Here is a 22100-nt window from a genome sequence, read left to right as displayed (position 1 = left end):
GATTAGCCAGAGCCAGGCAATACAAAGGTAAATGGGGCTTTAAACTCCTTCCATCTGCATGTGGTACAAAAACGGGACAGATGCCTACTGTGCGCAAGCAGCCTCTGAGAAGGAACTGATTAGGGAGTAAGGGAGACGGAGTATTTGGGAAAGACGGGAAGAGAGGAATGGCTGGGCAGCTTAGAGCGGGGTCCTGTGGCAGCTGCCACCTGGGCAGTGGTGAATGCCTCTGGCCTGACTCACAGGTGGGACAGGCCCCAGAGTCAGGGCAGAAAGCTGGATACAGCGGGCCCAGCTGCGAGGTGACAAGCTCCAATGTCAGGAGGTCAGATCACGCAGGTGTGAGAAGAGCAAGCGGCTATTCTCAGAGGACCTTTCCTGCAGAAAGGCAGTCAGATCCAACAACTGAGACAGCAGCCCAGCAGCCAAACAAAGCCACCTGAGAAAGGCTCCAGAGGACCAGAGAGGCAGGCGGGCCTCCCATCCCCTTAGACCCATGGTTCTCAACCTTCCTAATGCCGCGACCCTTTAATACAGTTCCTCATGTTGTGGTGACCCCCAACCATAAAATTAATTTCGTTGCTACTTCATAACTGTAATTTTGCTACTGTTAATGAATCATAATGTAAATATCTGTGTTTTCCGATGGCCTTAGGCGACCCTGCTAGCGGCTCTCAACCTGTGGGTCTCCCACAGGTTGAGAGCCGCTGCTGTAGAGCCTAAGACCATCGGAAAACAGATATTTACATTACGATTAAATAATGCAGGGTCGCCTAAGACCATCGGAAAACATAGATATTTACATTACGATTCATAACAGTAGCAAAATTACGGTTATGAAGTAGCAACGAAAATACTTTTATGGTTGGGTTTCAAACCACAACATGAGGAACTGTATTAAAGGGTCGCGGCATTAGGAAGGTTGAGAACCACTGCCTTAGACTAAGGAGCAGAATCCTTCACATGATGCTCACGGTCTATATACAATCCCTCCAAACATGGCTACCTCTCTGCTATCTGGAGGGCATTTCCATTGGCAGCCCTTTCCTCATCCTCCCCATCTGAACTGAAGGGTAACTCCTCCTCCAGGAAGCCTCCCCTGACCTCCAGGGTCTCATAGGAATTTGCTCTCAAAACACCCTGGGCTTCCCCTTCACGGTCCTGCTCAGCATTGTTATCAAATACGTATTCATTTAAATTCTGTTTCCACTATAAGAAGAAGCACTTGGAGGGCAGGGACTGATTCTTATCAGATCCCCAGCATTCAACACTCTGCCTGGAACAGATCTGAGGCCCACTAAGCAAGCGTCTGCTGAGTGAACAATTCGATCAATCAAGCAGCTGAAGAATGAATTAAACAATGAATGGATAAAACTGGCCAATGTCTAGAATGCAAGACCAAGGAGCCAGGATTACCTGAGCACATGAGAGAAGGAAGGGGAGGGGAAGTTGGGCCACTCCTACTGCAGATGACAGAGACCACAGTGGGGTCGGCGGCCAGCCCCAGCCCACCCTGCTGTCATACAGCCTGGACTCCTAAACTAACACCATCTTTTACATTTTGAAATGGTTAAAAATAAGACTATTTCAGTTTTTGAAATTCACAGATCAGTGTCCACAAATAAGGCTTTATTGGAACACAGCCACACCCATTGGTTTCTGTACTGTCTATGGCTGCTTTTGCATGGCAGTGGTAGAGCTGAGGGGCTGTGAGAGAGACTATATGAGCCTCAAGGCCTAAAAGATATACTACCTTTACCGGGAAAGTTTACTAAACCCTGGCCTACAGTCTCTTGCCGTCACTATATCCCAGAGCTCACAGAAGTGCTGACCCGGTGGCATATGCTAAAATCTGGGCCTCAGAAAAAAGCTGCCAGACACTGTTTGTTAATGTAAAATGGGACTTAAATATCCCCTTAATAAAGAAGGGCTAGTTAAACTAATATCCTGCACTAGCTACTACACAGCTATCTTTAAAAATGGGTTAGGCTAAATGTACAAGGAGAGAACGATGTCCATGGTACACTGTCAAAGAAATTTACAAAACAACATGGACAGTTTTTCCAGTCTATTAGAAAGAATAGCCGTACATATGTTTAGAAGGTGAGAAAATATGAATATGTGATAAATAGGGAACTAGACCAGGGATTTAAATTTTTTATTTTAAATACTTTTGCACTCACTGAAGTTTTTACTGAGAGTATATTTTTCTCTAATTTTATTGACTTCAGAGAGGAAGGGAGAGGGAGAGAGAGATAGACACATCAACGACGAGAGAGAATCATTGATTGGCTGCCTCCTGCACGCCCACTACTGGGGATCCAGGCCACAACCCGGGCATGTGCCCTTGACCGGAATTGAACACGGGACCCTTCAGTCTGCAGGCCATCCCTCTATCCACTGAGCAAAACCAGCTCGGGCTACTATTCTCTAATTCAACACACACACACACAAAGGCTGATTTTAGAAAGCCCCTTACCTTCCCCCTCCCGCCCCCTCCCCACATCTCTCCCCTGCCCCCCTCCCCCGGCATGGATCCCGATGCTTGATGACCTCAGGGTCATATGGCCAGTTTCTGCATTCTGAGGAGCTGCCCAAAACACACTTTCCTCTGAAACTTCAAAGTCTGATAACTGCAAAGCTGCTCATGTTTGTTTTGAGGAAGCTTAAGATCAGAATGGTCAGAAATAGTCCTACTTCCCTTTTCCTAGAAACCCTGGTCACCCATTCAACTAGAACACCCCTCCCGAGCCCGCGGAAGGCCCGGTTGCCAGGGGACGTGAACACACTGGCCGCCGGCTGCCTTCTCTGCTGCTGCCTCTAACCACAGCTGGCTCTCCTGCCACCAGGACCCTCCGAGTGGAGCTCAATCAGCAGCCCTGTGAGTGGTCCTGGGGGTGGGATGAGGCGGCCGTTAGCGGAGGGAAGAGAGAAGCCAAGACTGAGCCACCAATAGGTTTCAGGTTCTGCCTTGGCACACCCGTCTGTGATTCCGACCAAACCTAACCCTCCGTTTCTCACCTTTGTTTCCCCGTGGCAGTTTCCCTGGGGAGTCTTGCCAAGGGCAGAGCTGTTAGCTGGTTTTGCTCTGCCATGCCCAGGCCCGCAGGCCTGCACCACTACTCTGCTCAGCTGGCTGTAGTAACCTGCCCCTCCTCCCTCACCCTGCAGTCAGCATCCCGGGATCCTGGAGTCACTGTGAAGGCCTGGAAGTCCCTAATAGCTGGGGGCATGGAGGTGCGGTCCTACCTCAACTCGGAGATTGGAACCTGTTATCTGCTAGAATAAATCATCCCTAAGCAGCCCCAGCATTTCCCAAAGAACAGGCCAAGACCCAGGCAGGGCGATAATCCAGGTGAGAGCAGGAGACGCTGTGGGGAAGTCAGGGAGACGTCGATCTTGCGATGCCTGTCTGGGAACTCCTGCGTCATTTAGTCCATTCGGACCCCAAGACAGCATGCACAGCTCGACGCTCAACCTGATTCAAGCTACCTGCTGACCACAACCTTTCTCCATGCCAATTTGAGGTTGGGTTCAGCAAACACGCCCGAGTGGCTGTAAGGGTCCGAGAAGGACCCCAGCCTTGAAGGGCAGGCTTCCCCACCCAGGCTGAGACCCCTGCCCCCCAGCACTGCGGGGAGAGCTGCCTCGGAGGTAACTTGTGAAGAAAATAAAAACCAGGAGGCGGCGGAGGGAGGAGAAGGCCTGGCCCCCGGAGAGACAGAAGCCCGGGGCTGGCGCGGGCCACCCTGAGCGGGACTCACCATTGGTGGTCGTGTTGACATAGTAGCGCCGGCCCTGGGGGGACAGGTAGCTCTGCCAGCCGGGGGGCAGCACGACGCTCTGGCTCTCCTCTCCCGGCGGCGGGGGGACCATCCCAGGCTTCTGTTGAGGAGGAAAGGAGAGGTCACACACGTCTGGCATTTTTGCAGCCGTTTTTCAACCAGGAAGTCAGGGCAGATGAAGTCACCCTGGGACAGCTCGAGGTTGAGGGTGCGTGGCCCACAGGCCTCCCTAAGGGAGGTCGCAGGCCACGCTTGTGTGCTTTTGGCGGTTGTCTGAGCGTGAGGTGCGAGGAGCGCCTGCTGTCTCAGAGCCCCCCGCAGAAGGGGCAGGGTCCCCCCGAGGACAGAGGGACGTGCCGCTCAGTTAACAGCTGGGCTTTCTCCTCTGTTAGCCCCTAGAAAGCCACCCTCGGCGGGGAGGCACTTTCAAGGGGTGGGAGGTGCCGCTCCCCGCACTCCCGTGTGGACTCTGCAGCCTGACATCCCAGGGAGCACGGAGCACAGCTGAGCACACGGCAGACGAGGCCAGGGCCTGCTGGGGACGCCGCCAGAAGCCACCAATGCCAGCCTGGGCAGAGCGAGCTGGGAAACCTCCTACAACAACGCCATGAATCGAAGAGCGAGGTGGTTTTCTCCAAGTGCCCAAATCCCCCTGCGAGGAGAACTGGAGTCTGAGACAACCCAGGACGCCCTTTCACCACACGCACTTATCTGCAGCTTAATTCTTATAGCCACACGCCCGGAGCTTTTCCTAAAATAATCAGAGCGCAGTAGAGAGAACAGAGAGAAACTAGTAGAGACACAGGTGCTAAAGCAGGTGCTTCCTGGTGGGATTATGGGCAGTCTGTCTCCCCTTCCTTTTACTTAACTCTTCCATCTAGATTTTCTTCAATAAACGCAAAAATAAAAGTTATTAGCTCTGGCCAGTGGTGCTCAGTGGTTAGAGCGACGGCCTAGGCACCAAAGGGTCACAGGTTCGATTCCTGGTCAAGGGCACGTACCTGAGTTGCAGGTTTGCTCCCCGCCCTTGGTCAGGGCATGTGTGGGAGGCAACCAGTCTCTCTCACATCAATGTTCCTCTCTCTCTTTCTCGCTCTCTTCCTCTCTTTCTCCCTCCCTCCCTTCCACTCTCTCTGAAAAGTAATGAAGAATTAACAACAACAAAATAAATAAAAGTTGTTAAAGAACATTTAAACGTAAGAAAAGGGTCCAAATTAGCTCACATAATTTCTGTGCCTTGCGGAGAAATAAATAAAGACAGTATTCTAGCCACAGCAGGACAGAAGCCATGATTTTCTCAGCGAAGCTGGACCCTGTTTGGAAATATTAAAACTAACCGGCTCCTAAATGTCACCGGCATCCCCCAGCCATGCCTACGAGGCAGTTTTGGGTCACTGATGACCAGGGCTTAACAGCTGGAAAGTGAGCAATACAGACACGGCTCCCAAACCGCGGAGCTTTCTGCAGACTGCAGAGCCTGCACTTCCATTTCCTGGGGAGCCCTGCACGTCCGCAGTGGGGACCGGGGATCCGATCAATCCCAGCTGCTCCAGGGACTGCGAGTGAGCACGGCTCCCCGTGGTCCTGCCTGCATGTCTCATTATGAACTTCCACAGTTTAGTAATTAAAAGCCTTCCCTGTGCCCTGAACGCTTCTGTCTCCCACACCTGTTGACCCAGAGCCTCTGTGATTCAGGCAGCCTCCTCACCAGCACAGCATGTCCGCTGAGCCCAGCACACACCTGGGCACGCTTACCTGGGCCTCCAGACACTGCTCTGGCCTCTCCAGGTTGGAAGATGGTAAAAATATACGCAAGATAAATAGCCTGAGGATGAGTACAGTGTGAGTGTGTGTGTGTGTGTGTGTAATACCCACATGACAGGAGACACACTGTTGGCTCTGTAGGGTTGGGAGTAAACAGGAACAGGGAGGCCAGAAGAAAGAAATGGTCTAGAACTAGGTTGCTTCTGCCTGAGGCACAGCATCTAAGGGAAGACCGGACTGGGGCTTGTCGGGTAACCTGGGAGGAAGTGGGAAATTGTGAAAGAGTATTAAGCAAGGGCAGAGACTGACACGGGCAGAACGAGGCTGCAGAGGAGAGAGGGACCCAGCAGCGGAGTGAACCCGCCCTCCAGCCTGGGGCTCAGTCGGACTTAGCCACTGCGTAGCCGGGACCCAGGGAAAGACACCCCGGCCGCCCTCCTTCAGCATCTGTGAGACGGAGGACGTTAGCCCAGCTGTGGGGCACACTGCGGAGACAGGCAGTAAGAAACTCCGCGCCTGGGAAAGTGCCTGTCACCAAGAATACTCAGGAAATGGGGATCTCCAGGGGAAGGGGGGCCGTCCGGATGCGAGTGAGACCTCTGCCTCCTGTGGCGTGACGTTCGCCCCACCCTCACCGTCACTGCGTCGCACATGCCACCAGTGGCAGTCACTTCTCCCAGGTTTCCGTTTCCAAGACGACTGCTTAACACAGGCCGCTGGGGAGGCCTCCGCGTGAAGGCGCTGCTGCTGGGTTGGGGGGAAGGGCGGGCAGCGAGGAGGACTCTCCTTAGCGGGGCTGCTGGAGTGAGTGGACCGAGCCTTTGGGCCTGAGGTCAACCTGGGAACCACCCCAGCCCAAATCCACAAGAGCATGTGCTTTCCTCTTATTTATTTAAATAAGTCCGTGCGGTCGGAAGCTCTGGTTGACATTTGAGGACACGGATGGCCAGGGGGGCGCCAGACTGCCCTGAGGCCTCCCCATCTGGGAAATGTGGGACCCACACCACCTTGCACACTATGGAAAGGGCCTGCCGGGGAGGCACCCCCGAAACTGAGCCAGGAAGGGCCAGGGGTGCTGAATGGGGGGAAGGACGGCACCCGAGCCAGTTTCCCAATTTGGCCAACGTGGGAAAGGTGGTCTCCACACCCCCCTCCGGAACGGCCATGGGTCCCCGCTCTGCCCGCCCGCTGACAGTGCTCCGCCTCCATCCCCCAAGGCCGCCGGCCGGCTGCCTGTCCCTCTCCCAGAGGAAGTTACCCTGGTGGCTGGACTGCAACAGCCAGGAGCCGACAGATGTGGAGACAACGGGCACACACCCAGGAAGTGAAGCGGCGCCCGGACACCCGCGCACCCTGTCCCACGTTACCCGCAGTCCCCGAAGGGTGGGAACACGGCGAGGGGCCGCTGACCGGTGAACGGGTCAGCGCTCTGTGATGATGTAGCCGTACAAACAACAACAGCACTCAGCCGGCCAGAGGAATGAAGTACTGCTGCACGCTGCCACAGGGACGAGCCCTGAAATCATGCACACAGAAGGCCACGTTCTGGAATGATTCATTCATATCTAACGTCCAGGACAGGAAAGCCCATGGACGAAAGCAGATCAGGGTGGCCAGGGGCTGCGGGGGTGCGGAGGGGGACAGGGTTTCCCCTTTTGTCTGATGGAAGCGTTTTGGAACTGGATGGTGGCAGTGGTTGCACAAAACTGTGACTGTGCTACACGTCACTGATGATGCAGTTTATGGGAGGCGTATTTCACAATAAAAACGATTTTAGAAAGAGGAAGACGAGGCAGGCGTCGGCCTCCCAATCTGCAGGCTCTCGTTTAAGAGGCCAAACCCCCAGCCTTCCCTCCTGCCTCGTGGCGGTGGAGGCGCAGGCTCCTGGGAGGGCCGCCCCAAAGCCACCGGGGGGGATAGAGCGGAGCGACTACCCGATAATTAAGGTCTCTGCCAAACTTACTCTTCTAATCAGTTTCCTTCCAAGTTAAATCCTTCCCTTCCCTTCCGTAGTCCTCTGGCTTCTCCTCTTCCATTCTGTCAGCTCTTTCCCATGGGAACAGGCACGGAAAGCAGGGGCAGCGCGGGTCCTACCCACAAGGAGCAGGGACAGAGGGAGTGGAGTGGGCAGAGATGAGGACGCTTTGCTCAGCCCGGGGATTCTGAGCCCGGTTCCCAGGACGGCTCTGTGGGAGTCAGATAATGCCGCCTCTGCCCCCGATGGGCCGTCCCCGGCGGCAAGGCTGGGTCTCAGCCTCCCTAGGCCCCTCACCTGGGTCCCTTTGTTCAGTGAACAGCCTGCCCAGCTACATATGGAAACCCATCCTCTGAAAATCTGAATTAAACAGGATCTTCTGCCCCCAAAATGGATGCAGGTGTACGCACACATGCACCCTATTTTATCGGGAGGTTTCGAGACTTCAGAACCCTAATCTAATAGGTACTCAAGAAATGTCTGGCCTGGCCAGTGTGGCTCAGTTGGTTGGCCTCATCCCATGCACCAAGAGGTCACCGGTTTGATTCCTGGTCGAGCCTGGGTTGTGGGCTCGATCCCCAGTAGAGGGCATGTAGGAGGCAGGCTATTGATGTTTCTATCTCTCTCTCCCTCTCCCTTTCTCACTCTCTAAAATCAATAAAAACATATGTATATATTAAAGAAAGGCCTGCATTCAGACCCCACTTCTGCCATTGGTAATGGCTTTGATCACTTGCCACATGTCTCTAAGTGCGCCAAGGACTGGAGCACTTAGCTCTAATCTATATATATAAAAGCCTAAGTGACTGTTATGACCGAATGACCGGAATGACCAGAATGACTGCTCAACCAGTCGCTATTGCAAGCACTGACCACCAGGGGGCAGACACTCAACACAGGAGCTGCCCCCTGGTGGTCAGTGCGCTCCCACAGCCAACTTCCTGCGGCCAGCCAACCTCCTGCAGTCCCTCACTCTATTCCTCCCCCCGGCCGGCAGGCCCCAATTGGCCCGGCCCTGATTGGCCCTGATCACCGGCCAGGCCTAGGGACCCCATCTGTGCATGAATTTGTGCACCAGGCCTCTAGTCTTTACAATAAGCCTGGCATATACATGCCATTTTTTTCCGTTTTAAAATGAGAAATCTAGGATTCAGAGAATTTAATAACTTGCCCCATGTTGTGCAGCTAACTAAATGATAAAACCAAACTTTAAATAATAGCTTTGTTCTTGGTACTGCCATCCAGCTCCCTAAATCCAGGCTATTCCCAGTCCATCTCCCCCAAATCAACCCCATTTCTTCACCTGACCACCTGACATCCAGCTCCCACCCAAGGAGGATGCCAACTCGGCCCTGATGCTTCTGCTGGTTGCACCTCCGAGTGTGCACGTGCCTTCCCAGGAGACGTGCAGAAATATCACCACCCACATCCGAGCAGTCACATTCCCTGGCTGCAGGCTGGCTTCCCTGTCTCATTACTTAAGTCAACACAACGAAAGAAACTGTCCTTTTAATGATGGCTACCGACTCCCCCTGGGGGGAGGGGAGATGAGCCTGTAAGCAAAGAGAAGTCACCCAGATATGAAAAGAAATCCCCTACAGCAGTGTTTCTCCAAGTGTGGTCCCCGGGCCAACCGTCATTCCCCGGGGCTGTGGGTTAAAGTGCAGATTCCAGAGCCCTGATCCAACCACCAAAACCTGGAGCCCAGAAAGCCACCTTTGAACATGCATCCGAGGTGAGCCTACGCTCACTGAACTCGGAAGAGACTGGTTTGCAGCTTTAGAGGCGCCACTAAGAGAAAGCATTGCTTCTGAAACGGGAACCGGGAGCGTAACATTTTAATAAGCACAATTTATGAAAAGACAGTGTTTGGCTACATGGCTACTTATGCATGAAAAGAGTCCTACGTCCTAGTCCAAACCTTTCAAATAGGTTATTTTCAGAGAGATTCAATCTTGCCCCTGCGTCTCCAGTCTGTGCAGCCCCCACACTTAGCTCCTCACAGCCTCTGCAAGTTCAACCCGGGACGCCCGCCCCTCAGGAGGTTTCCGGGAGCACCGGATGCTTACCTTCTGCAGGTGTGAGCAAGTGCTACCTGGCGATGTTAACGGGTGGTCGTCAGACACTTGATTTAGCAGCCAGATCAGACCGTTTTAAGGTCCCCCACTCCACGTCTTCTCACACCCCAAACCCAGAAGCAATAGAAGCTCTAAAGAAAGGCATACCCACTGGGCCCCACACCCCCACTCCCAGATCTATATATAACATGTCTGAAGTTGTCTGCCTAACAAGCCACTTTCTGGCAGACCCGTTGCCATGGCAATGACTGCTAATGAGCCCGGTGCCGTGATTGGCAGCACTGGATGGCTGCTCCATAAAGGATTCGCTAGCAAGTTCTCCCTTCCACAACCACACGGCCAGCTGGACACCCAGAACCGGCCAGAGCAGGCTGGGTGGGCCTGGAAGGCCTCAGCCCCTGGGAGCCAGTTGGTTACTAGTGACCCTGAGGAGTCCCAGACCCAGCGCCAGGAGTGGGCTCCACCGTCACTCACAGGGAGTCACCCAGTTAATGACAGGGGCTGCAAGGGAGCCGCCACGAAGACCAAGGCATGTTAGGCCCACGCCACACCTTCCTGCTGGACACCGACTTAGGGTGGAGCGACGCCTACACAAAGCTGGGAACCGCTACCCAAGGAAAGGCCATCTCCTCTGGCTACAGGTTAAGACACAAAGCGTGAAGCAGGGCTGCACCTCCCACAGCGAGGCGCTGCCTCAGGGTGCCTCTCCCCTGCCCCAGAGGTGAAAGTCCCGTTCTCTCCAGCTCTGCAGCCTTTCCATTCAGAGAGAGCCCCTCACAGCAAAGAGCTGGGGGCGAGGTAGGGCACCATGGCAATGGCGCAGTGCATCCTGGGAAGCATATCCCTGCACGTGGTGTTACAGGCTGGTGGGGAGAGGATGGATGCTGGCAGCATCTTCATGTTCTTCTAGGGGTGAGAGATTTGGAGACCTGGCCAGAGGGAGAAGAAGTAGCAACACAACAGAGAAGCAGACTGTAAATTCAAGAAGGCAGGGCCATGTCGATCTGATTCCTAGTTTTAGTCTCCACGTAGTACCCAGAATACTGGATGGATGGAAGCTGGGATTGTGGTAGAAACTGGCCTTGAAACAGGGTTAAAGAAGCTACCTCACCAAACAAGCAGACAGAGAATGGCCGTCCCAGCAACGTGCGTGCCCTACTGTGAACAAACCCCGGCTCTGGGGGGTCTGACAGAATGGATATCCAACATGGAATACAGGAAGCCTTATGCTGTGATGTCACTGGCACCCGTGACAAGAGAAGGGCATCAGAGTCATGGGAATTTCCTCCCAGCACCCACAGTGCTGCCAGCCACGGCCTAAGGCCGAACTTCTTTGAGCCTGCAGACATGTCGAGCTCCCAGGAGTCTCAGGGAGGCCCCAGCCACCCTGCCTACCCATCTGCAAGCCAATCAACTCGGATCTGAGTTGGGCCTGTTGTCAGGACTGGGCAGGGAGAGGACACAGAACAATAAACTCTATTTTCTGATCCTGAAGAGGAATGGAGTGATCTGGTTACCCAGGAATTTTGATGAACACAATTACAGTGAAGCCCAGGCAAGGTCACAGGAAGTCAGCCCTCCCAGGACAACCCGCTGAGCTGCAAGACGAGGTCTGCCGAGGGGCAAGAATACAGGAAGAGTTTTGCAAACGACTCTGGGAATTGCAAGGAAGAGTTGGGCTCTTGGTGCAGAAGCCATTCCACGACCTGAAGTGTGTGAGGGACACACAGCAGAGGGTGGGAAGGAACCAATCCTGTAGGAAGTGGCTCCCACGCCAGCTTTAAACACACTCCTGCGTGAGCGCTTACTTCTCCGACACCGGAGGAAAGAGGTTTTATTATCATCGCACCTGCCATACTGATACAAGAGAGAAGGGCCAATTAACAGGGTTCCAAAGGAGACAGTGTAGAAATGAACACCTCTGGCAGTCAGCGAACTTCTTGGACTGAACTGGCTGGGGCTTTAGCTGGTGGCATCTGCCCGGTGGGACCAAATAGCATGATGGATCTGAGAGACACCCACTTCAGAGCCTCAGCTTTGGCCAAACAGCAGGATTGTGCCACCAAATAGCACGGTCACTCCTGCCGATTACGGGGGTTTGGAGCAGGTGCCTGAAGGCCTCATGGCTGTTGAAGGCCACTCAGGGGAAGGGGGTCGCCACAGGTGCTCCCGAAATACAAACAGCTCCAGGGGTCACCTGGGAAGCTGCGGCTGCTTCCTCACCTTGGCCTGCAAAGGGCATGGGGAACCCCAGAGAAAGGCCCTATGTTTTGCTGCATTTCTAAGGCCCATCTGATCCTGAAGTTTTGCAGCTTGAAGGGCAAGGTGGTCCCTTCAGCCTGTTCCCACTCCCGAGTGACTTGGCCTGCACCCGTGATTAACAGACCTTCTGTCCAATCATTCAACTTCCTGACGGCTGCCCGGGAAGGCTGGTCCCTCTCCTGCCACCCCTTCCTGGCAGATACACATCGCATGGCCCCCGGGAGCCTACCTGCCCCTCGGGCCGCAGAAACATCGTGGAAGCACACAGGCCGGGGCCCAGAGAGCGTGTCCCCGACTACACGCTGTGATTTCAGGCCCGTGCCTCTCTGGCCATTTCCTCATCTGTAAAACCGGGGACGCCTGACCTCAAACCCTGGGATTCCGCCACCTGAGGACCGTCTTTCGTCACAGAGACCAAAGCCACCACAGGGGAAATGTCAAGACATTTAAATGACAAGCGCAAGCGTCCAAAAGCAGCAGCCACATACGCAAAAGAGGTGACCAAGACCTTCTGACAGGAACATAAATGTCCGTAACACATGACCGTGTGTTTTGTGACATGTTTCCCCCAAACTCTTGGGGGCTGGAGATAGTTTTATGTAGTCAACCAAATCTGACTCAACTGGAGGGAAGAAACGCTGTCTGAGACGCCAGTGAAGACTGGACAAGAACGGAAAGCACTGAACGCATGTCCCAGCTGAGACACTGACCGAGGGCGGCACAGCTCAGAGCTGCTTTGCTGCCAGCCGCTGCTCTGGCCTCTGGGGCTGAAAGTCCCCTCTGTCACAGGAAGGAGCGGGGCTGGAGCTCGGTGCTTTCTGTCCCCCTAAGGAATCTTCAATGCCTCCCAGACCCTCTCTACCCGTTTATGTCCCCAGAGGATGCCTTTGAAGGACATTTTGAGGTTCAGTCACCAACAACAGGTCCCCTCCAGGTGATTCCTGGGCCAAATTCTTTGCAGACAGAAAGCCTGGGAACAGTTGCTAACACTTATTTGAGGGGAGGGGAGAGGAGAAAAAGAACTACTAGTGAAGCCCTTCCCAGCCTTCCTTAAATATTAAGATGCAAAACCCCATAATGCCCTATGCCATGTTTCTGGCACTTTCTAAACTTGCTACGCCTCTGAAGAAAACCCTGTAACCGAATTTATCAAATATCCCGTTTCATGCAAAACAGACTGAAGAAGGAAAGTGAAGAGGGAGCTGAAAGTTGCTAGCTCAGCTGTCATAGGCGGTACCCGCGCAGAGCGGCCTGCCAGGAACTTCAAGGGCCAGCGAGTAGCTGCCGCCCACAGTGGCCCTGGGGGCAAAGGCAGGCTTCCCCTGGGGCCGGTGCCCTTTAGAAAGGCGCTGAGCTCATTAGGGCACAGGGGTGGCTTATGGGGCTGCAATCCCCCTGCCCAGCTCTGTGGTGGCCCGGGGGGGCAGACGGAGGGCACCAAAGGAAAACCAGGGCGCACGTCTTCTCAGCCAGACACCATTCCCACCCTCCGCAGTGCGCACGCCTGTGCGCCAGGTGCTGCCAGACAAGACTTCTGACTGCAGACCCGACCCCAGCAAGGCCTAGCTCAGTGGTCGGCAAACTGCGGCTCGCGAGCCACATGCGGCTCGCGAGCCCCAGTTTGCCTCTCTGTTGACTAATGAGTTTGCCAACCACTGGCCTAGCTGGTTCTGAGCCCACACACACCAGAGGGAGCCTGAGGCTGACCCTGGAACAGTTTCCGCAGGTCAGTACCCTCCCTTCCAACCCAACTCAGCTGCACGTTTGGGCCTCTGCCGCGGGTGGTGAGCGTGTGGCCTTGCTCCCAAGCTCGGGACCCCCGCTCTGTGACCCGCACGCGACGGCGAGGGCTGGGCTGTGCTGTCTTGCTGTCAGATCTTGAGCAACCCACTTCATTTCTGCGGGTTGGCCTCAATTTCCTCATCTTGAAAATACAGAAGTTGGACCAGATGGTCTCCAGGCAAAGTCACATTCAAGGGTAGACACGGGATTCAGAGGCATCAGCCTGTCCCTGGAGCACTGCCCAGGCCCGAACGCCTGGGACCTGACTCCCTGCCGAGTGCCAGGCTTCCACCGCTAGACGTGGTGAGTGTGGTGAGTCCTCTGACCCCATGGGCCCACGTCACCCGTCCCCGCCCCGTCACCCCCCGAGCCACACTCAGCTGAGCTCTGTGTGCCAGCCATCCGCTTTCTGCCTGGCATCCTGGGCTCCCCTGCATCTGGAGCTGGAATTCGCCCCGAGGCAAAGGCAGGCGCCCGTGGACCGCTCTGGGCCTGCTGGCAGTTAGCCCTTCTGTTCACCACTCGCCCTGCACCCCGATCACAATCCTCTTACCCATGGGCACACCGCCGACCGCCCACACCCAAACCCACACACCTCTGTGTCTGCCTTACCCACTCTGCCAAGAGCCTTGCCCGGGCCCTTCCCTGCTCCCTGAATGTCCCTAGTGTTCATCTTCTCTGTGAATCCCTCTTCCTATAAACCCCATTAGCCCCCCGGTCCTGGGCAGCTTAACGGTCGGAACCTGGCTGATCGGTCTAGAGCCTTTATAGCCGTCTCTCCGCGTGTCCCTGTGTGAGCAGCCTTGGAGCTGATTATAAATGCAGAGCCCCAGGCCCTTCACCGGGGAAGACTTAGATGTGCCCTGACCATTGAGCAGCCCTGCTGTGAACTTTCTAGGAGGTGAGCTGGCCCGTCAGTGGCTGCGCCTGGGTGACGAGCACCGTCTCCTTCTCTGGCACCGGTTTGGGCCCCATCAGAAGCCGAGTGGGGAAGAGAGTTTTCCGGAGGGAGGTGTGGACACGGACGAGCCTTCCCATAGAAACTGGACCTCCCCAGCTGCCAGAGCCTCAGGGCGGTGCTCACGAAGGTCTAGGCCAGTGATGGCGAACCTATGACACGCGTGTCAGCACTGACACACGCAGCCATTTCTGATGACACGCGGCCACTGAGGCGGCCGCATGCCGAGGATGAAACATTTGCTGCTCCTGAGGATGAAACATTTGTGAAATAATGTTTTTTCCTCAAAGGGACACACTACCCGAGTTATGCTCAGTTTTTTGGTGAAGTTTGACACACCAAGCTCAAAAGGTTGCCCATCACTGGTCTAGGCTGATGAGAGGGCCCGCTTCCCAAAGAAGGGGGGTGGCTACCTTCCAGGAGCAGAAAGGTCTCCCCGAGTCTCAGGACAGCGTCCATTATTTCCATTATGACCACTGCCGCCACCATCCAACTGGACGGAAGCATCCAGCCCACCATGGAGACACTGGGTCTCCTGGGCAGATACTCAACTACCTTCTGGAAAGCTATGTCCCTGATGGGCTTTCACCCTGTGGTGTCCCGGCTAGAACTGGGCCCTGGGGTAGAAGGCAGGTGGGTAGATGGCTATCAGCCAAGCTTCAGATGTGGGGAAGTTACATGGGGCGGTGACAGGTGGACTGCAATCCCCGCAAGAGAAATCCAAGCGGCCACTCTGCTGCTCGGGGAACCGGGGGAGCCGAGACGCCCTTTCCCGCCACGAACATCCCTCTTTCAATCTCTGTCCTCCTCCCCTCGTCTTCTCCTGACTTCTCTCACTACGACCCAGCATGCTTTCCTCCCTGCTCATGCCTGGGGCCCGGGAAAGGCGCCCCCAGCACTCAGGGCCCCCAGGCCCTCTGAGTTTAACAGCTGGAGCCCACAGCTCCAGGTTCTCAGAGCTGCCTCTTTAAAGCGTCGAAGTCATTTTGGAAACAGGCAGAAGAAAAGCAAGCTGAGCCCACACGTCGGCAGGCGAGCGGGGTCAGTTCTTACCATCAGAGGACAGCTCATCTCCTTGGGGGCTGCTAACTCGGAGGAGAGGCTGGGGTCCTGTCTGAAGTCCCCAGACTCAGGGCCAGGCCCCCGCCAGCTGCCTCCGCATGGCACCCTCTGCGGGACAGGAGGCTGAAGCGAGCGGCTCCCGGGTCAGGGCTCCGGGCACCCGGAGGATGTTCCTGTGGCTTCTCTCAGGGCCGCTCTTTCACAAAGAACCCGCTACATTGCACAGTTCCTTCCAAATCCGCTCCAGCCCTTGTGGGAAGTCATCGCCGCCGGACTTTCCAGATGCAGCTTCTCGGGGAGTTCTTTCTTTCCCTTTTTTTTTTTTTTTTTAACACTCTCTCTTTTTCCCCTTTCTCAGCTAAAAAAAGTTGGCTGAGGTCACGACATACAATGGCCAAGCCTGTGTCACTGACCAGATGCCTCCCACCCCCAGGCCTGCGGACAAGGGCGCCTTTGTCCACCGTAGTTTAGGCGGGACTCGCTGGGCCTGCCCAAGCCCTGCTGGGGAATGTTCCGCCAGCTTCTTCCCAGCCCTAAGTCAGGGCTCTGGCCCCGGCCCCGGCCCGGGCTGTGTGAACCCAAGGCCAGATAAGGCCCAACATAAAAGGAACAGAGAATGATCCCCAAAGCAGCCTGCCTTAGATCTTCCCCGGGCTGGGGAGCTGGTGACCACAGGGCTAAGATGAGGGCCCCCGACTTCACTCTCCCTCCCCACTTCCAAATCCGGACAGACTGCGGGCGGGCGCGAGACGCTGTGCATCTCCGATGAAAAAGAGCTGCTGATCAGAAAGCTGTCAGTTGCAAGTGGGGAAAGGATTGGACCCTGAGAACAATGCAGCCTCCTCCCACAAAATGAATTTAGGGGGGGTGAGGGGTGGGTCCTTGGTGAACATGGCACATCGTTCCATTTAGAAAGTGTTTTCTGAGCAGCCGAGGGCTTAGCACTTAAAATGCCACACGTTTCTGTGTTTGCTTCCAGAGGCAGACCGGTGGGGTTTTAGGAAGTGATTCTCCATATGGAAGAAAATGGGATTATCTGTGGGGACCAAGGTCCTGAGGCCTGGGTGGTTTCCTATCAAATCCCTTCTCTCAAACGTCTGTGTGGATGAACTGTTGACCGAAGAAGCCGGTTCAATGCCAGCTCCCTGGGTGGGGCTAGGAATTCGGTGCCATCCCCTAGAGACGAGCCCGATCAGGGTCACACCCTGTCGATTCAGCAGCTGTGATCAGGGTGTGACCCTGATCGGCCTCTACACTGTGGCTCCTTCAAGGGTAAAATGGAGATGATCACAACATAGTCCTCAATAGGTGGCTGTGAGGATAAAGGGGGGAAATCCATACAAGCACTTAGCACAGTGTGAGGGGATGGGAGTGCTCAGTAAAAGGCTGGCCATGTTGTGACTATCAGCAGCGGCTGAAGACGAGAGCTGCTGTTTCCTGGGCACAACATAGTTTCGGCTCAACCACCACCTAAAATCATACACCCTAATTAGGAACGGGCCAAGGACCGTTCTCCAAAGAAGATCTGCAAAAGGCCAATGAGCGCGGGAAAAGATGCTCCTCATCGCTCACCACTCGGGAAATGCCAAGCACAGTGAGATGTTACCTCGCCCCCAGTGGAATGGCTACCAAAAGCACAGAAAAAACAAGTGCTAGCGAGGACCTGGGACCGCTGGAACCCCTGCTGGTGGGAATGTAACATGGCACAGCTGCTATGGAAACTGTATGGCGGCTCCTACAAAATTAAACATAGAATCACCATATGATCTAGCAATTCAATGACTGGGTATACACCCGAGAGATATGAGTGCAGGGACTCGAACAGATATATTTTCACACCCCTGTTTATGGCAGCATTATTCACAATAGCCAAGGGGTAGAAGCAACCCCAGTGTCTACTGATGGGTGAATGATAAATAAAATGTGACACACACACATACACACACACACACACACACACACACACACACACACAATGGGACATTATTCAGCCTCAAAAAGGAAGGAAATTCTGACACATGCTACAACATGAATGAACCTTGAGGGCATTATGCTAAATAAAAAGAAGCCAGTCACAAAACCGCAAACACTGTATGAATCCACTTCTGTGAGGTTCCTAGAATAGTCAGGTTCATAGAAATAGAAAGTAGAATGGTGGCTGCCAGGTGCTGGTGGGGGGGGAGGGGGCAATGGGGAGTTACTGCTTAACGGATGCAGAGTTTCGGTTTTGCAAGATGAAAACATCCTGGAAATGGATGGTGAGGATGGTTGCACAAGAAGGTCAATGTTTTTAAAGCTACTGAAAATGGTTACACTGGTACATTTTTTTCTGTGTGTTTCACTACACACACACACACACACACACACACACACGTTCGTTTAGATGGAGACGTGAGCCACGTCATGAGATGCACAGGGGCAGGCTCTCCAGGGAAGGTGAACCGTGCGCGCACAGCCTCTTGGCGAGTGCAATAACTAAGATGACTAGAAAACGAGGTCGGGGCATCTGTAGCAGGGCTCACTATGGTCCAATCTCAGGGAAACTGAGGCAGTTCCCATCGTGGCCTCCAGCCAAAGGCAAGGGACCTTTCTGGCCACTATAAACCAGGAGGCGAATCTGCTCCGACCTGAGCCAGGCAGCACAAGCCAGCCCTGTGGACGTTTGATTCTAACCAAAGTTAGGTCAGGGTGCGTACGACTTGCAAATGCATTCTAGGGGGTTTACCATTTGGGGTTACCCCAGGTTCTGAATGAGGAAGTCACTTTTCTTTTGCTTGATTGATAGTCGTCTATCATTAGAGTCGCTGTGAAAAGCATGAATTATTCTCCCTTTCTGGGTTTCTGCAAACAGGTAGGTTTCTACATATGGGGCCATGTGAGCAAATGAGAAACAGTAGGAAATCCAAAGGCAAAAGGACACAATCATTTCCACGGAGCTGCGTTTTCTGGGGTTTAAAGGCATCCGCTGCAACCCACCCTCCTGTTCTTAGTCTTTGTTTCAGCTGAGTTGAAAACTGAAATACACATACCCAGGCTAGGTTCACTACGGGCCCATCTCTTCTTTTTTTTTTTTTTTTTTTGTTAATCCTCACCCAATAATATTTTTTCCATTGATCTTCAGAGAGAGAGTGGAAGGGAGGAAGAAGAGGCAGGAAGAGAGAGACAGAGAGAGAGAGAGAGAGAGAGAGAGAGAGAGAGGTTGAGAGAGAGAGAGAGAGAGAGAGATGTAAGAGAGACACATTGACTGGTTGCCTCCCACATGTGCCCTGGGAATCGAACCTGTGACTCTTCGGTCCATAATGCTTTCTTCGGGCTGATGCTCTAACCACTGAACAACTAGCCAGGGCAAGGCCGATGTCTTCTCTAGAACGAATCATGTTGTCTCATAAAGATTATTAATAAGGAAGAACATCTGGGCATGGCGATGACTCACTTTTTCTAAATGCTTCACAGTCATGAAGGGAAGAATTGTTCACGAGCCGGTGCAGTCTCCAGGGTGCAGGACCTCGAAGACCCCCGGCTCCTGATAAGCAGCCCCGTGGCTACGTGACCAGTCCAGTTACCTGTAGTCACTAAGAGTCACCGACCACCTTTTCCTGAATGTTGTGGGCAGTGCGGGCAAGTACAATACAAAAGACTGGGCGTCTGACAGGGGGAAGATAAGACACAAACACAAGAGGAAAAAAAGAAGAAAGAACCAACAAGGGAGTCTATACTAAGTGCCAAGTGATAAACTGACAGACAATAAGAGCTTTCAGAAGCCAGCGCTGGGCAAGCCCGCTTTCGGGCGGGGCGGTCAGGGGAGGCTTCTCAGAAGATGCGGAATTTGCCTGACAGCGGGAAAGGAGAGAAAGGGCTCACCCAGAGCAGAGGGACGTCAAGTAGCAAGCAGCACAAGCCTGGGTGACTGATGAGACGTGGGGGGACTGGGAGAAAGCAGAAGTTGATTCCGAAGGGAACAAGAGAATTAGGACGAGTAACCCAGCCAAGATCAGCTGCAGTGGAGGTAGGATTGGGAGGGTGTGGTAGAGTGTGCCGGCTTCATACTTAGGTTCAAAGTGACTGGTGAGCAATCGGGGTGAGTCTGGCCCTTAGCACATGGAGTTGGAGCACCTGCGTGGGGATGGTGGCGAAATCTTGGGGTCGGCTCAGGGTTCTTAAAGAAGGAGGAAGAGCTGAATCTTGGGGCGTGTTCTCCATGTGATGGGAGAACGAAGTCTCCCTGATACTCCTTGGACCCCGGCCCCTGCCCCGGTGCCCTCCACCAGTGCGTGCAGACCTGGGGCCGCTCTCCAGGACTCTCGAAGGCAGGAACCAGCTCTTCATTCTTTTCTGCTCCAACCCAGCCCATGGCTCACACTCAGGGGCTACACGATGGGGAAGGGATGAATGTGAGTCCTGGAATCAGAGTCACAGAAACCAACTGAGGAGGAGTCCCAACAAGAAATACGAAGTTAACAGAGCCCGAGTGAGACACCGAGGGCCATGCTCACTAATTACAAAGAGGGTGCCCCCGTCCCCATCCGGCTCAGAATGAGGGGTGGGCGTGGGAATCTGATCTTCGCACACAAGGGGCTGTGAGCGTGAGACACTCAGGGAAGGAGGAAAGATCAATAGAGAAGAAAGCAGGAGAGAGGACGAACGAGGATGTGGGTAGTGGCTGCCCCGGGCCCGCTGGGCCGAGGGCTCCTGTGAGGTGACTGGCAGCAGCTTCTTGCACTCCACACGGTTGGGCCCCAGGCCCCTCCTCAATCAGAAATATCAGAGAACCAGGCCGTAAAACAGCAGTGCTCAAGTGAGAGCCAGTCTGAAAACAGGAAGTGGACGGAGAGATGTGCCCATCACTAAGCTACTGGCAAGCAACGGAGGGAAGGATTCAGCCCCCCATCAAGGTGCCACGGCCAGCGGCAGTCTACGTGCATGCGCACTGTCTGCTGGTATATGCAACATCTACACAGGTCCTGCCTTGTTAAGAATGAGTACAGAACGGTGGGAGAAGCATGTAGGACCAGGTGAGTGTGTGCCATCCTGCCGGCTCAAAGGATGAGCACATCTCAGAAAATAATTCAGAAGAAAAAGTCGGGAAACCGCTAGAACGCGAGAAAAGTCGCGAGCTCTCTAAAAGAGGAACAGGAATTCATGATGGAAAAAAACAGCCAGCATAGAAAGAATGACACAAGGAAGAAAACGGATGAGGTAAGGCTCATACGAAATTGCTTATTTAAATCCACATTAGGCAGATGTGAAAAAATAAAAATACAAAAAGGCAATTCAATAAAGTGCAGGGTAAACTTAAAAAGAGCTCCCTAAATCGCAAGACAGAAGAGGCAATAAAGAAGCAATGTGTGATTAAGAAGTGTTCCCTTAGAAAAGACCTGAATAGATTAAAATCAATAATCCATTACAAAAATAATAAAAGATAATTTTAAAATCATGCAAAAAAACCCAAAACACACACACACACACACACACACACACACACACACACACACACAAAACACACACAAAAAAACACCCAGGCAAAGGGAAACGTTACCTAGGGAATCCGTTTTTTCGCTCACTGCTCACCAGGGCCTGGCAAGGCCCCTCTATGAGCGCTAAGGAGAAATGCCACTGAAGCCAGCGTTTCGTGGCGCGTGCTCATTACCTTGTTCATCACTAAGGGTGTTTGTAAACATCTGCTGAAAGGTGGGACACACTGCACTGCACATAGGAGTTTCTGTCTGCAACATGGAGATCTGAGTCGTCCATAGCCAGCCCAGCTGCAGCCATGTTTCATGTGCAAGAAACAGGAAGGTTCTCCAAGACGTGCAAGTGAGGATCCCGCCCACCCGCTCCCAGGCACTGAGGGAAAGCGCAATTAGGGAGAAGACAAGGAGAAGGAAGCATATAAAGGCACCTGTGCCTGACCGAGTTCTACTCAGTGCAGACCCCCTACTCAGAAGTCCAGCAAACCGTGTGCGCTCTGGTGGGTGTCCCAGCCCCGGGCCGACACGTGGGCCCTGGCATTTCCTCCTCCTCTGCCTCCCTCTCCTCTGGAAACAGGTATGTGTTTCTCCTGCAACAGCCTTCAAGGCCTGTCCCGGCGAAGCCTCCGGCCAGGTGGGGAGCACTTACAGCTGATGCTGCCTTTTGCATCCACGCACATGCCGGCCAGGGGGGACGCTGAGGCTTTGGGGACACTGCTGGGAGAATCCCCACACAAAAGGCCTTTGTCCCTCCCTGGCCCTGGCAAGGCTATGCGTGTAGAACACCACAGCGGCCACTGCCGTTGCCGGGGAACTTGAGTAATGATTTTCTGCATATTTAAAATTCATTTTAAATGAACCAAGTCTTTCCCCCGCTCTGAAATAAGACTAATAAACCACCCAGTGACTGATGCTTTCTGTCATCAAAACCCTCTTTATATCATCTTCTAAGAGTAGTTCCGGCTT

General features: G+C 53.9%; 1 protein-coding gene across 1 annotated transcript in view; it reads right to left on the bottom strand.

The window, feature by feature from the left end:
- The window catches only part of GAS7 (growth arrest specific 7), a 206441-nt gene that overhangs the window by 80941 nt on the left and 103400 nt on the right, over positions 1-22100 (bottom strand). Inside the window, exon 2 of the mRNA XM_008153455.3 lies at positions 3765-3885. Coding sequence (XP_008151677.2) covers positions 3765-3885 — 121 coding nt within the window. The remainder of the gene's footprint in view (positions 1-3764; positions 3886-22100) is intronic.

This window comes from Eptesicus fuscus, chromosome 20 (genome assembly GCF_027574615.1).
Source record: "Eptesicus fuscus isolate TK198812 chromosome 20, DD_ASM_mEF_20220401, whole genome shotgun sequence".
In the NCBI taxonomy this organism is placed as follows: Eukaryota; Metazoa; Chordata; class Mammalia; order Chiroptera; family Vespertilionidae; genus Eptesicus; species Eptesicus fuscus.
This window is presented reverse-complemented; position numbering and strand designations above follow the sequence as displayed.